The sequence below is a fragment of the Sciurus carolinensis genome, chromosome 7, assembly GCF_902686445.1.
Source record: "Sciurus carolinensis chromosome 7, mSciCar1.2, whole genome shotgun sequence".
NCBI classification, from domain to species: Eukaryota; Metazoa; Chordata; class Mammalia; order Rodentia; family Sciuridae; genus Sciurus; species Sciurus carolinensis.
Genome location: NC_062219.1, coordinates 65608687 through 65625237, shown reverse-complemented (window position 1 = coordinate 65625237; position 16551 = coordinate 65608687). Strand labels below are relative to the sequence as shown.

Below are 16551 nucleotides of genomic sequence, written 5' to 3'. Positions count from 1 at the left end.
CTCTTTCTTTGACATATAAAAGACTTCTTTTTTAAAAGTATAGAAGTTAAATATAAAGAAACATTAACAGTGATTATCTCTGCATGGTGAAATTATTTATGATTTTTGTTTTCTTGCCCATACTTTATATTTCCTGAATTTTATGAAATGAAATTATTACTTTTTATAACTAGAAACATAATGACACTTTTTCTAAGTAACAGCAATGATTTTTGCCCATCCACACTATTATAGGTGGGCATTTAATGAAATTTTACCATTGCTTCCAACCTTTCTTCATCACATTAATGGAAATCTTTAAAAGTAAAATTATTGATGCTTATTTTGCTTACACATGGATCTTAGCTAAAAAGATAGGAAGTGATAATTTTGCGTAAAGCTCACAGAGCCCTTCTGACCCAATAGGAGGCATGTGTGGTATGGCATCATGGAAGGTGTGTTCTCTTTTTTCCTCAACTTCTTACTTTATACAGTTTAACTTCTTAGGTGCAAACTATGCATGGCAAGATGAATGGAAACTGCTGACAAATCCAGAGAACTGGAGATCTGGGGACATGATATTTTTAGAAGAGAGAGAAATGAAAGGGTGAGGTTGGGAGCATCTTGTCTTATAACTGATGTTTCTCTTGTGCACTAACATGTCAGTTCGCTTCCCCTTTGCTATTCAGTTGACACAGGCATGTATCCATGTAGCCGTTTCAGTTCTCCATCAGTAAACTAGAAATGCTTTATTAGATTGGACTTGGGGTTATACAAGTTATATCCTTTGGAATTGAAAATATTTCAGGACTGTGAAAGTGTTATATAATTACCTTAAGAAGAAATGCAGAAAAGAAGCATAACTTTTAAATCCCCCATTAGAATTTTTTGTTGTTGTTGTTCTCTGAATTTTGAATTGAACTGCTTTTAAATTGTAGGCTTCTGATTGGAAGAGAGCCAGTATCTCCAGATAAAGATTTTAAAATGCCTAATAAAGGATATTTAACTACCACTACACAGTCCAGTCCAAACTCAGTTGTATACACCTTTATAGCAGGGGAACATGTGGTGAAAAAAAAACATTCCCCTAGCTCTGTGCCCATCACCTTTTGCTTTGCAGAGCTTGGTTGTTTTGCTTCTGTTCATGCTCACCTGTGTGCCATGCAGCTGGGTACTGCATCAGAATCCTTTTATCATTCTCCTGCAATACTTGAAAGTTCCGTCAGGCTTCTAGATGGCCACACAGTAATTTATTGGGGTGCCAAATGGTATCCAGAGCCATTTTGTACATGTATTTGCCAGAAGTAACACCCTCATTCCAAGGAGATGATCCTGAAACTCTCAGTAGACACTCCATGTGCAGGGATTACCCATTCTTTTCCTCCCAGAGAAGACATTACCAATCCTAAGAAGTAAGATTGAAGTTCAAGCATTACTTGAAAAATCAATGCTGGAGTCAACTTCTGAGTTCCTTTGATAAAATCTGCTGAATGAGAAGTGAGATTTATTTTGATTCAAAAGTTGTGAATGGACCTTTAGATATTTGGGTTGTAATGAACTTTAGTGATCTTCTGTGATAAACCTTATTTTTAAAGATAAGCATTTATCCTTTTTCACTTGTGTTGGCAAGTAGAGCTGTTAAGAGTCAGAAACTCATGGCTGACTTCTGAAGTCTTCTAGCTTGACTCCTGTTAGGAATATAATCATAGTGTCATCTCCCAGTGTTTTAGTTACCTTTATTACCACTATAAATAAAAGACCTGACAATAACAATTCTAGAGGAGGAAAAGTTTATTTGGCTCTCACGGTTTCAGAGCTGATAGATGTCCTACTCCATTGCTTTGTGCTCAAGGTGAGGCAGAACATCATGGCAGAAGGATGTGGAGGAGGAAAACAGCTCAACACATGGCAATCAGGAGGCAGAGAGAGACTGCTATGCTCACCAGGAACAAAATAGATACACCAAAGGCACCCCTCAAGGACCCACTTCCTTCAGCTGTACCCTATCTTCCTAATGTTACCACACAATTAATCCATATCAGAGGATTAATGCGCTGATTAGGTTACAACTCTCATAATCCAATCATTTCACCTCTAAACATTCTTGCATTGTCTCACACATGAGTTTATGGGGCACACTTCATACCTAAACCATAACAGCCACCCAAAGCTATAGAATCTAAAATAGATAAATCTAATCGGGTAGTCATAGTGATGAAGCCACTAGTACTCTGAGAGTTGTTTTTACAATTTCTTTATTATCTATTTTATTACTTAGAATGGCACTCATTAGCCAATTAAAATCCAAATTGGGAGGCACACATATAATTAAAAATTTTCTAGTAGTCACATTAAAGAAAGCAAAAAGAAACAAATAAAATTAATTATAATATATCTATATATAATATACACAATATAACTAGAAGAATATAATGTAAACATGATCACATAAAATTATTGAGACATTTTCCATTTTATTTTTCTCACCCTGAAATTGACGTGCATGAATACGTACAGCACATTTCAGTTTAAACCTGCCACACTTCAAATGTAGCTAGTGGCTGCCATATTGAGCACCCAGATTTAACACATATTCACTTAAATCTTCAAAATATTAAGGAAGCAAACATTAACACAGAATAAAAATATTTTAGAAAGAGTTCTTAATACATTTATTTAACTAGAAAAAGAGGGTAAATGGTTGAAATTACTTACATAGGTCAGAAAAGTAAAATAGCTATTTCATGGCATGCTGCATCCCATATGTTTTTAGAAATATCGCTCACATATTAATAATTATAAGGTAAAAATGAGGGGAAATTAGGACATAGCCCATTCTCATTTAACTTAAATTAGGCAAGTTTTCCATCCACAGATGTGTTCCATAATGACTCCCAGAGAGTTACGTTGACAATGGTTCCGGGTAGCCACAACTTTCTAGAGGCATAGGTGCGAAGCCCTGGCTATCAGCTTGAGAGGGTAAGAGACAGGTACAATCCTCCAAAATTGAATCATTGCAGCAGAAAGACTTTTAAAATGTTGGAAAGGATACCAATGGTGGTCTGAATGTTTAAGGCTAGCAAAAAAAATAAATTATAAATCATACACCCTAGGTAGATTCATTATTAATGTATTTGGGACAGGAGTCTTTTCTGTGCTATTTCCTCATTTCCTTAAACTTTACATGGAAAAACCTGTCTTTTAATTCCATTAAATCAGGATGAGTTGTTTTTACTTTTAAAGACATACTTGGGTTGAAGTTTGGAAAAATAGCTGTCAGCCTATCTTCATATAGTTTGTGTCATTTCTCTTAAATCCCAGTGCACCTGCCCTTGCATTACCTTTAGTAGAAAGAGAGCTGTAGAATATGGTAATGGAGAAGTGTCTTTGTTGGTAAAACATTTCTAAAAAGCTGCAAAGTAACATTTCAGCTAGCAAAACCAGAAAAACCTTTAAGTAAGTAATTTTTTAAAGCTGTCTTTAAGTATGTATGTTTTGAGAGAGGTAAATTAAGGGAAAATCATAAATTCTAGAATATCAGTTCTCTGCCTACAGCCCTATAATTGAAAATTTTTTAAATTAGGGCATTATAGTCATGGATAATACTGGGGTACATTTTAACATAATCAAACACACATGGAATATAATTTGCTCCAATTCAGTTTCCAGTTCTTTCCCTTTCCCTTCCTTCCTTCCTTCCACCTCCTATTCCTCTTCCTCTGCTCTATTGGTCTTGTTTCTATTTATGTATAGGGTTTTTTTGTTGTTGCTGTTAAATTAGAGCTTTATAGATATGCATAAAGGTAAAATTCACTGTGGTATATTCATATATGTGCACAGTATGGTTTGGAAATTTAACCCACAACTCTTCCCTTTTCCCATCCCTGTCTTTCCCCACTAGCCCCTTTCTATATACCACTGATCTCTCTTCTATTTTAATGGAATCCTCCCACTTTTCCTCCCCTCTTTTGGACTAACTTGTGCCTGTGAGAGAAGACATTAAACCCTTGACTTTCTGAGTCTAGCTTATTTCACTTAGCATGGTAGTCTCCAGTTCCATCCATTTACCAGCAAATGCCATAATTTCTTTTTTATTTATGGCTGAGTAAAACTCATTGTGTATGTACCACATTTTCTTTATCCATTTATTTGTTGTTAGATACCTGGGCTGATTCCATAACTTGGCACTCCAGTCAGAACGGCAACTACAATAATACAAATAATAATAAATGCTGGTGAGGATGTAGGGGGAAAGGTACATTCATAAATAGTTGGTGGGACTGCAAATTAGTACAACCACTCTGGAAAGCAGTGTAGAGAGGCCTCAAAAAAACTAGGAATGTAACCACTATATGACCTAGCTACCCTGCTCCCTGGTCTTTATCCAAAAGAATTAAAATCAGCATACTATAGTGACACAGTTGTGTCAATGTCTATAGCAGCATAATTCACTATAATAGAGATTTTTTAAAAAATAATAGTTCCATATCTCCTACCCCTGTCATGAAAACCTTGAGTCAATCTGAATTTCTTGCCTGCTCTATCTTGTATTGATTTCTAAGAGATCTTTCTTCATTTTTATTTTTTGGTACCCAGGAATTAAATAGCTTTAATTACTTGGATCTGTACAGAATTGCTGACCTCTTTAACCTCACTTTGTTGGAGAAGGCAGTGATCGATTTCTTAGTGAAACATCTCTCTGAACTCCTGAAGAGCCGACCAGAAGACGTTCTAACACTTCCTTATTGCCTGCTTCAGGAGGTCCTGAAGAGCGACCGCCTTACTTCCCTGAGCGAAGAGCAGATCTGGAAGGTAAGGGAGCTCTGCTGGGGTCCTCTGTTGGCATCCAGAGTGCATGACATAATTAGAAGTTAAAGGATTGACACTCTACTGTCATGGATATCTAAAAAGAACAAATAAAAAAGAAAGAACTGAGAAACGGCAACCATTATTTTATCAGTTTGGTCCTCCATGGGATTGAATTTTTAGAAGCCTGCTCCCTTAATGGGCACATGATTGGAGAACACAAACCAGCCCTTGAGACTCCCAGACCTCAGCTCACTATGGATGGTGTGGCCTAATGCAGGGGACTACAGCTGAGATTCCTCAGACACTCACTGTGGCTTCTAGAAATTCTAAGCCATGTTATGAAAAGGGAAAGAATTCTTTTCCTTTATGGGGGAAATGCTTCTTGATCTGAATATGAGAAAAATGAATTGTAAAGTGATATTTTTAAAAAATTTTTTAGATGTTGATAAGACCTTTATTTTATTCATTTATTTATATGTGGTGCTGAGAATCAAACCCAGTGCCTCACACATGCTAGGCAAGCACTCTACCACTGAGCCACAACCTTAGCCCTGTAAAGTGATATTTATGCATATTCAAGACCAGTGGAATTAGAATAAATTCTGGATTCTCTTGTAAACAATTCTGAAAGTTTTTTTTTTTTTTTTTTAATTGCAATAGAGAGCAACTTGGACCTTGAATGAAATGAAGTTCTGGAAAACTCTCCTTCTCGGTTCATTCTGAGTTCATTGCTACTTTCCTAAGCCCTGCCTTTTCGTCTGACAGAACATTCTTCTCACATTGTGTCACTACTTTGTCTAGGGGATAGAGAGATGATTTGTGTTTTGAAGTCAGTTATCCAATTTGAATCCTCTTCTCATTCACAGCAACTATTCTTGAATATCCACCTGGTGCCTTCGGGATATAGAACCCATGCTCCCCCTTCCTCTAGTTCTGTCTGCCTTACTTTTAGAAACTCTAGTTACCGTGGTGGCAGAATGCAGGATTTCCTAATCATTTGAAAAATAACTGAATGCAGAGTACAGGGGAATATTTTAAGTGCTCTATTGGCAAATGAAATAGTAGTTCTTAAGATCTTATCAAATATATTCAGAGATTATTTTAACTCTGGTCAGAACCGAGTATTGTAGAGCTGTTAATTATCCATCTTCTGCTTGTACTGGAGGATGATTCTTGATGCCTCTTTTCCTTCTTTCTTTCCCTGAATTTCTTTAATCAGCAACCTCTCTCTTCATTATTGGTAATAATAAGACCTGCAGTATACTGAGAGTCTCCCTGGTCCCAAGCTCTTTGCAACCTTAGTGACTTATCACAACAGGCCTAAAGAATAGCTGTTACCACCCCCAAATTTAAATGAAATGAGGCTTCAGTGTCTGACTCACAATTAAAGCAGAGCCAGACTTCAAATCCAGTTCTGCTAACACCTGCCCTATCTCTCCACTATTCTATACACTGTCTTGATTTAAAAAAAAAAAAAAAAAATCTGTTTCTTGGGTATTTCTGGGGATGTTTATTTAAGCAGAGATTGAACATATGATTTTGGTAGACATTTCAATGATCTGCAACTCTCCCCTATAACATAAATCATCTGAATTTATTTTGGTCAATTCAAAGTGGGAACTAGCCAACTTTTCTTTATTTCCCAAGGGAAAAAGAAAGACTGAGGAAAAATTCTGTGTTTAATTTTTCCTAACTGAATTGAGATCTGAGTCCAACCATTCTTGTGGCATCTATCTCTTATTGTAGAGAATAAGAGAAGCTCTGCCAGCAATCGACATGGAAATGTGCAGATGTCTGAGTGTCAAGAAAATTCCATACTATCCACTTAAGAGTTATCATAATTGTCTCTCTAAAAGTTACTAATGTTATAATGTAGAATTTTCAAAACTGGTTTCTGCTGCAGGCAATAGTCATTTTTTAGACCTGGTACTCAAGGAAGAATTAAAAGACTCACATAAATATTATCAATTTAGGCATTCAGCAGGCAATAAGAAACTGTTTTTGCTTTATCTTAGTAACTAAGTAATTCCCTCATACTCAACTCAATAGAGAAAAATCAAATCAGACCAGTTATATTGCCTCAAGTATAGTTAAGTTCATCATTTTTGCTGAGGTTATACTAGTAATGCAATATACCATGGAAGAATCTAATATTCAGCCCAGGGTGAAGATTGGGTATGCCAGAGGATTAGTGTCAGGGTACTTTATAGAAGTGAAACTTGATGGACAGGCTGGAGACAGATCTACAGAATCTCATTAAATAGCTGAATTGTTCATTACAGAACGTTCTCACTGTAATAAAGTGCTCATTGACTTTGACAAATCCCCATCCCATGTCTTAAAAAGAACAGTGAGGCAGAGGTGTTGAGGAGGAGAAAGGAAATTGGCACAAAGTAGGACAGGTAATAGCAAAGCGGATGGAAGGGTAGTGCTATTTGATTAATATGTGAAACCAGTAGCTTAGGTGAGAGCACAGTAAACACCCACCGCGTTTACCCAGGTGGCAGTTACAGGGCTGACAATGTAATCTGGGATGATCCCTTTTTTGGTGAAAGTCTAATTTTCATTATTCATCAGACTTCACAAGGTCTGGCTCTGAAGACCTGTCATAAGAATCTTCAAATTATCCTCACTGAACACTTTTTTTTTTTTTTGCCTTTTCCTGCTAGTACTTACCCAATCCCTTTCCTTGTTGCTACAGGCTACAATAACCCATAACCATTCTGTGAGTCCATGAGTCTGTGAAATGCCCCAAAATAGGCCTTATATCTTCTCTTTTTCTCCATTTTATCTTTTACCTCCTGCACATTTTTTTCCCTCCTTTCCATAGCCTGAAACTACTTGGTTTGTTGGTAAACTTCACTCTGCGTTTAGAGAGTAATGCTTCACATAGCAACTTGTTCCACATTCACACCTTAGATGTGTAAGGACATAGAAATGCTCTCCAAAAATATTGGGGTTTTTTTTGTTTGCTTTTAATTCAGTTCAATTTGACTCAACGATTGGGTTTTCTGTGTCAAGAACAGTGATTTCTCCCCCCAGAGTGGTTACTGGTTACTGGTTTCAAAGAAAGAGAAGGCTGACAGGTGATGTGGCACATATTTGTAATCCCAGGATTTGGGGAGGCTGAGGCAGGAGGATTGCAAATTCAAGGCCAGCGTCAGCAATTTGGTAATTTAGCGAGACCCTGTCTCAAAATTAAAAATTAAAAAGGACTGGGGATGTATCTCAATGGTAAAGTGCCTCTGAATTCAATTCCCAGTACCACAAAAAAAAAAAAAAAAAAAAAAAAAGGCAAAGAAAGAGGTAGTTGAAAATGAATTGAAGAATAAGGCATGAGGTCACTCATATTTGTGACTTGGCGAATCTCCCAGTTTTCTTTTGGGTTTATCTGTCACTTAGAACTTTGTTTCAATAGGGTTCTGTTAAATATCTTGTGTTAGATTTAACGTATAATTTGAGACATGGAGCTGGGATGCTGCCCTAAGTAACTGAGTGATAGGAGAAATGAGGAAATGCTGGCAAAAGGGTACAAAACTTTGAGTTATGAGATGAACTAGTCCTGGAGATTTAACACACAGCATGGGTGGGAAGGGATTGTTAACTAATTTGGCTGTGGTCATCATTACACAATATGTATGTGTATCAACATCACATTGTACATCTTGAATATATACAATCCTAATTTGTCAATAAAATAGTCTGAATGGAACTTTTTGTAGTCTTGGGGGACCAAGTCCAATTAAATAGTTTTAAATAAATAAATATGCTAAAATATGGCAACTCTTCATTTAAAAGAAAATCTCAGAATGAAATAATGAAATAATTCCATACCACTCCCACACATTAGACCTGTGTACATTTTCATAGGAAACACTCCCAACTTGTTTTCTTCTCAGGAAAGTACATCCCCTGCCTCTTCAACCTCAGATTCTCTTTCACCAGATTAAAAGGAGATTACCATATTCGGTGAGAGTATAGTTTATAGAAAATGCCTGACAAGCACAGGGCCCTGGGTTTGATCCCCAGCACTGCAAAAAAAAAAAAAGAAAAAAAAGAAAAGAAAAAAGAAAATGCCTGAATATAGCATAAATTCTTAGACAAATTAACATGGGGGAAGGGTTGGCTCCCCACCCATTAGTGTTTATTTGGTACCTACTAACTGCCCTAAACCATGCAGAGGACAGGTTTGCTAACCCCTTTTCCCTATTCCAGGAGAAGGAGCCTTAAGATTTTAAGACACTAAGACAACTCTGAATTGTTATTTCATCTCTGAAATAGCTGAAACCGAAAGGGTATTTTGGAATGGATAGTTCGTGGAAATAAAAGTGAAAATTTTTTGAGCTCCTCTTACAGCTGGACATAGTGTTGGACGCTAGATCCCTAAAAAACTTTATGTTGAAGATTAAATTAGAGAGATACATTTCACTTTCATCTCTGAATGTGGAAACATTTTTATTTTCCTTTAATTATTATTCATTTACTATTTCTCATTTTTAATAGGAAAGGACTTATTTTTTGTAAGAACAGTACTTTTCTTCCTTGATTAACCTTGGAATCTTATCAATTAATTAATATTAATTTGCTATTTCCTACTTGTAGTAGGGAAGAACTTTTATTTTGTAAGAGTAGTACTTTTCTTGATTACCCTTGGGATCTTATCAATGCTTTTCTTCCTTTATTAACCTTGGATTTGAGAGTACCTCTTATTTATATTTAGAGCCTAACTTTACCTGGACTTATGTGGATAATAATAATAAACAATTCATTGGTCATATGTATATTGTTAAACAAGGCCAGACCTCAGCAGAGAGTCTGTTTTATCCTAGTTATGTCCTATTTTAATATGTCAAAGAGGGATCATGTAATTTGTTTGAGGGCTAGGGTGTGTGTGGTGGTTTACATTTATCTTTGTTTACATTTATGTTTGATTATTGCTGAGGTTTAGGCTGAACCCATAGTGTTTATGTTGTACACTACCATATTATTCCCTTGCTCTCCATAAATAATAAATAAAAACAATAATGTAGAGTTTTCATATTACAGTGTATTGAATGGGTAGTAAAACACCCTGCTATTCTACATAAGGCTGTATTTATTCTAGGAAAAGTGGTATATAAAATGAGTTTGACCTTTGAAACACTACATTTTTCCTTATATTTTTGTTGGAAATTAGCTGCCATAAATTATATTGCTAATAATATCTTCATTTTATATCTCTAGACACATAATTGTTTAGAGTGGTCAACAATCTCAAAATCAGTATTGTTTGTTTGTTGGTTTGTTACAAGCTCCTGCTGGGTTTTATCTACCCCACAAAATCAACCCCATTATGCTTTCATTCAGTCATTTTCCTCAAAAGGAGTCCCAGTAGGTGAACCCAAACCAAAAGCTACTATCCCTGTGTAGTTGGAAAGTAGAGGACACCAGGGATGTATTTAACTCTCATCTTTTATCTCTTGATGATAAACTAACCCACATGTACCTCTGGCCTAGGAGAAGCAAGTTCTTCAAGCAATGCTCTATGTCAAACGATACTATACTTCTAAATTCAATACCACATCCCAGTTTTGAGAATGCTTCTGCATTTATTATTGCTTTTTTTCCCTAATGATACAAGCCCAGAAATTGAGATAACAATTCATTGTTAAGTCTTATGTGCACACCCTTTAAATAGTTGCAAACTTCTGTCAATTCATGTGGTATGGTCCATGTGAAAGATAATCAGATTATGGCAATTATTTAATAAAAAATTCTATGAATAGTGTTCTTATGTATGTATTCATTTATTTATTTATTATGGTACTGAAGATTGAACCCAGAGGTGCTTTACCACTGAACTACACCCCCTCACCAATTGTTTTCTTTTTTTATTTTGAGACAGAGTCTCAATAAGTTGCTGAGGTTGACCTGGAACTTGCCATCCTCTTGTCTCACCCTCCTGGATATTTGGGATAACGTGCGCTACTGTGCTTGGCTAATGTTCACATTTTAAATACATGGACTTTAATAACTAAAAATGGTGTGAAGTATTGTGCCTGGGAACTCTTATCCTCAAACAAAATTGTAATCTTTCATTATGTTCCCATCCTTCCTCAATCCTGTTTCATACATGTATTGTAGTACCATTACTGTATTTTTTTCCAGATAGGCACTTTCAGGGCATCCTCATGATATCTCATTCTATGTTTTGGGCTTTTTTTAAGATTTACTATTTCTTAAAGTAATCACATTTGTCCCATTTCTCAATTTTCTTCCTGAAACTTCTATAGTTCCTCCCAGCTACGTAGTCTTTTCCACAAATGTGAATGAGGAAATCTCCATTTTCTTCTCAGTAGATGTTAGTGAAGAGAATAAACAGTGGCTGCCTTGCATCCCAAATAGTGCTGCCCAGAGGGTGTTTGATCTTCTAAGGGCCCCCAGCTGGACAGTGAGTAACACTGCTATTTTGGGGCTTGGCGCTGGAAACTGCCAGAGTGTGTATTTAGTCCTTCCCCCTGATCTACATGCAGCTAATTCCTCTGTGAGGATTCATCCCAAGTAGCTTGAATAGTGGCTTTGCTGCTGTTTGTCTGGGCTGTGTGCCTTTGTGAGACACATGACACGTTCATTTCAGAGGGACTTTGCTCCAGCTAATCCTCAGCACTAGAGCTGAGCGTTGTCAAGTAGCTGTGAGGGCAGTGATTATCAGAAATTACAGGAGACCCAACTTGTATTCAGGTGCTGCCGTTCCCATGAGTTAATAGTTTCTTTTTCTTTTTCTTTTTCTTTTTTTTTTTTTTAAAGAATGAGCACAACAGAACAAGGTGATTTATGAGATATGACATATTTATGTTCTCTGCTTCTAATTTTCATTGTGATTCATGTTGTTTCCAGACTGATATTTTTGTTGTTGCTGCTGTGAGAAAGAAAAAGATGACTGGAGAATATTACTTATGCATTGGTAGCCTGCAGTAATATTGCTGCTACCTGGGTTATCAGGGATTTAAAAATAAAACCCAACCATAAGCTATATATGAGGTAGAAACCCTGAGGCTAGGCACAGAAGTCTATCAATAATAACAACAATAATAATTCTTTTCAAACCTAGAGAGCTTCATATTTTAAAGCATTTTTACACATATTTCACTGGCATCTCTCCTCAGCTTCATTAAGACTGATGAGGCAAGTTTTATCCAAATTTCGACTCATGAGAAAACCAAAGCTTGTAGAGGCTCAGAGGCTTGCATGATTCACTTGGTGGTATAGGTGTCAATGGAGGTCTCACTGGTATTCCCTTGAAATATACCAACTCTCTAAAAAATCAGAACCTCAAAGTACCTTATACATCTTTGAAGTCAGAGGTTTTTATATCTCACTCTGTAATGAATGGGTCAGCCATAGACATCTCCTAATAAATTATTAGTTTTCATTCTCACCTGTTGTCAACTTTGTGGGAAACTGCAAAATGACTTCAATAAAAGTAGTACAGGAAAGTATTGCTAAGGGTCTGTTTTTGATCACAGCTCAGAAGATTTGGGCTCTAGATGGGTTGATGAAGAAGAATGGATAGAGAATTCTAGTAGAGGGAGGAAACCACCATTCATTCCTTCCAAGTACAAGGTGGTAAAGTGTAAAACAGGAAAGTGATAAGGGGGGATCACTTTTAAATCCTATCAAGAGATTTAAATCAGTATAAAAGAGAACCTGGAGCACCATTATTTATGCTGCAGTGATACAGACTGTGGGAGAGTCTGCAGGTTGTTATCCCTATCTGGGACTAGAAATTGCTTGGAAGGAATGGAAATTATTAATCATTATGTCTTCATTTTATGCCCAATATATTGAAAACTTAGAAATTTATGCTGCAGAAATTGACAGTTGGGTGATGGCTTAGATATGGGGTTTAAGACAAAGGGAGAAAAATATTAATTTATTGACATTGATAAATGTTAGTCTCTTTCCTACATAAATTAAGTTGTGGGCCTGTGTCCTGCAATATCAGGCCAATTGAGAGGACATGGTGTTCATGCTGGTTGGCTGTGTCAGACCACAGTGGATTTCTATTCCAGGCATATTAAAAGAGATCTAAATTTCCCTGTGGAGTGGCCCAGAGACCCTAGAATTATTTATATTCAAAAGACATGTCTAGAGAAGCATCAGCATTTATGTTGAACACTAATATCCCTATGCACTGCTTCTCTACCTCTGCTTCAAGACTTTTGCTACAAGTAAAAATGAAGAACATCTGGACTGGACATACCTTGAAAAGTGACTATTTTAAGATAATAACTGGGGGCACCATTCATAGTTAACTTTAATTCTTAGACTTCTTTTGTGCCCATCATGCATAGTTGATGGCAATGGTCTGCTCCCAGTCCAACCACCTTCTGTGTGTTATTTTGAGTGGCCCTTGGAAGTACTCAAGTGGTTTCTGATTCTCTGGTAGAGAAAGCTTGATCAGGAAAATGAATCCTTTTGGAGAGGGGGAAAAAGAGATGTCGACAGGTGTTAAAAGTAGACATCCAAGATTTCTAGTATTGTTCCCTTGGTTTATAGAAAATATTTCATCAGTATTGGTAAGTGGCACATGTATTGCCTATGCTTTAAGGACAGAAACTAAAATAAGCCTTGCATGCTGAGCTGAATGGATGTATCTTCTTTGTGTGTCTTCTTGTTGATGAGAAATGCCCACACTCTATCTCTTCTGGCCACACAAGGAAATCAGGTAATTAAAGGAGTGATGGATGGTATGCTAAAGTTTAAACGTTTTAGGAAGACCTATCTTATTAACACTTTAAAACAAGTGAGCATAATATCATTAATTTTGATTAATTCATTTGCTCTTGATATAGCTTTTAATTTGTAATTCTATGTGAATTACAATGTAATTTGGCATTAATTATACTAAATTGACTATAAGTCAGCCAATCACAATGGGAAATTACTCACAGCTAAAAGTAAAACTAAAACTCTCCATCCAGAAAGGATGATGCTTAGTGAAGAGGCAAATACACTTAGGCATCCCTCTCTTTTGACTGTGAGATTGACATTGGATCTGATGTCGGTAAGGGTTCCTTTTTCTGCCCTCTGCTGGAACTACATACTCTTTGGAATGAAGCCCCATATAAATCTAATAAAAGGTAAATAACAAAATAAACAAAGGGATTGACTCATCAGGTTTTCCAGATCCCCCAAAGAATAATTTTGTTCTTCTCATGTAAGATTTAGGCAATGTAGAGGGGCCTATGGAGTGTTTTGGAATGATAAATCCCACACCCGTAGGATTCTGAGGGCTAGAATAGGAATTCACTCAAATCAGCCTTCCTTTCATCTTTATATTTTGTGAACAAGCCAGGAAATCCTGTTTTAAACCTTATATGCAGTCAGGATCCTGAAGCCACCCCATTTGACCTAGACACAAACTGCCTTCTAGGCAGAAGGAATTCATGCCTTAACAAACTAACCTCACACTGCAAGAACTAACTCCTCAGGAGATGATGGAGTGTGTGTCATTGATAAAGCTTGCTGGAGGTGCCTGTGAGCACACTAGAAGTAAAGCAAACTGCCAGAGAAGTTGGGCATTTGAGAAAGTGGGAGAAAGCAAGGACGGATTTGGAAAATACATGTGTTTGAACCATTTGCCAGATGTCTTCCTTTGAAAATTGTCTTGAAAACAAAACTAAACTTTGAGATATTATAGAAAGTCATAAGACAGATCTTGGCAACATTTTGCTTGAAGCCTATCTGCATGTAGGCAGAACTGTGAATTTTATACATTCTAGGTTTTGTACATTTGTAGTGAATAATTGACCCATAAATGAGGGGTAGCTCTTAGGAAACAAATTTTGCTAACTATTACATGGAAAATTCAAGGCTATTTTTTAAATAACATTTCTCTTGCTTTGTTAACTACATACCCTTGTCTCATAATTCCAATACACTATTAGCAAATAAATTGGCCTAAATTTTGTGATTAAAAAAACTACTCTAAGTCCTGAGACAGAAGCCACCCTCTACTGTTTTACAGTGATGCTGCTCAAAGTCCAAAAGGACATGATCTGGAGCACCATAATCCCAAATGTTGAAATCAGGCAAGGCCAAAATCCCCAAAGTCTACACATACACACACACACGATGCATATGAATATGAATCTTTGCAGCTGAAAAGCTTTCCTTTGTTTTGTAGTACTGTTCTAAATCATAACATTCCCATGATTGACTATTTGATCTCAAGATTAAAGATGAAAATAGAAATTAGAGGGTTTTTTTTTTTATTTCTGCAAGCATCTATTCCAATATTTTAAGGATTTTAATGTCTACGGTTTGTTAACAAAAACAACTATGTAAATGTACCATTGTGCCATTATATCATTTCAATTTTATCTAAAACCTTTTTATACCAAATTTAACCTGCCCTATTGCAGAATTTTCATTCCTTCGCCCCCTGAATCCTTTATTTTTGATAAAGGCATTGGGTTGGTGGGTTCCAGTCTCTTCCCTACTATTGGGTTTCCCAGTGTGGCTTCAGGTTCTTAACCAAAAACAGTTCCCTCTGATCAATGAACTCTTTTGAGCTCTTGATGTACTTGCTATTCTTGGAGAAGAGTAAGGATTTGGGGCAGAAGAACTAATACTAAAGTGAACTGAGCAGTGCGGTTGAGAGAAAACATTTACAAGGATTCCTGTCCTCGGTTTTATCTTCTCATCATTTAGAATGCCAGCAGAATAAATGGGCCTGCTAATCAAACAGCACTGAGAGGTTAGGTCATTGGAAGCCTTTTTAGTCATTTTGTGCTTTTCAAGAGTGAATTTGTTAGAATTATGCTGAATACCCACTTAAAGCCTCAGCTGATAACCCTACCTGTGTTTTATAACTCTGCACTGTCAGAACTCATAATAAGTCAAACATTCTTTCAGTGGTGCTCATAAGGGAGGGAAAAAAGCCCCACAAATTTAAGAGTAATTTCAGATTGTAAATGAAAAGGAGAGGCACGACTGTTCATTTGCACCAATCATGCCTTCCTTTCATCTGCTCTGATTAGGCCTGGTGCGGTTTCATCAGACTCCTCCATCACCGAGCTGTCACTCCAGCCGTCTGTTGATTGAAAACAATCAAGGCTCTGATGGCACAATTATTCTGACCCTTTAACTAGAGGCTGCTGTGATAATGAAAGGTTGATTATGATAGTTTGTGCCTCTTTCAGTTTGCCAAGAAGGTTAATTTGGGCATCAGACGGATGTTTAATGGGCGCTTGCTGGCTACACTGAGGTAAATGAGAACGTGCAGTCTTGGATATTGCACGGATATAGTTTGGCTGTCAATCATTGTCATTTGGAGTTTGTGCCTCACACTCTGGAAATCACATTTTATTTTTTCCTTGGGATTTAATTTATTCTGTGCCCTGAGGAAGTTCTTTCACTCGGTGACCTTCACAGCAGCTTTCTCTGCCTTTTTTTTTTTTTTCTTTTTTCAAATGGAGCTCAAAGGCACAACACATCTAGAAGAGCATTTTTCTTTCATTTTCACTTAAAAATGGAAACTTTAAAAATCCATCCTTATCACTGCCTTCCAATAGAGCAAATGTTTCCATTCTGATTGTGCAGTAGGGAAGTAGAAGCAACAGGGATGCTCTGGCCAGTTTGCTAATGCAGCAGCTCACACAGTCTGCACTGTTTCTTACACCAACCAGCAAATGGAGCAAGTTCAAAATGGGCACATGGATGGAACTGAAGGCTCCATTCTCCTTCCATTTCTCTCACTAACCTATCTCACAAGTTTGT

The 16551-nt window shown here is 36.8% G+C and overlaps 1 protein-coding gene across 7 annotated transcripts in view; it reads left to right on the top strand.

The window, feature by feature from the left end:
• Positions 1-16551, top strand: part of Klhl32 (kelch like family member 32) — a 196769-nt gene that overhangs the window by 135139 nt on the left and 45079 nt on the right. For 3 of the 7 annotated variants that reach the window (XM_047557876.1, XM_047557875.1, XM_047557881.1), the window contains one exon: positions 4576-4791. The exons of 2 other annotated variants lie outside the window; for them this stretch is intronic. In XM_047557876.1, the coding sequence (XP_047413832.1) occupies positions 4576-4791 (216 nt within the window). Of the gene's footprint in view, positions 1-4575; positions 4792-5448; positions 6001-16551 lie in introns of those variants that run through there. 2 more of the 7 variants (XM_047557880.1, XM_047557878.1) reach the window with 2 other exon arrangements.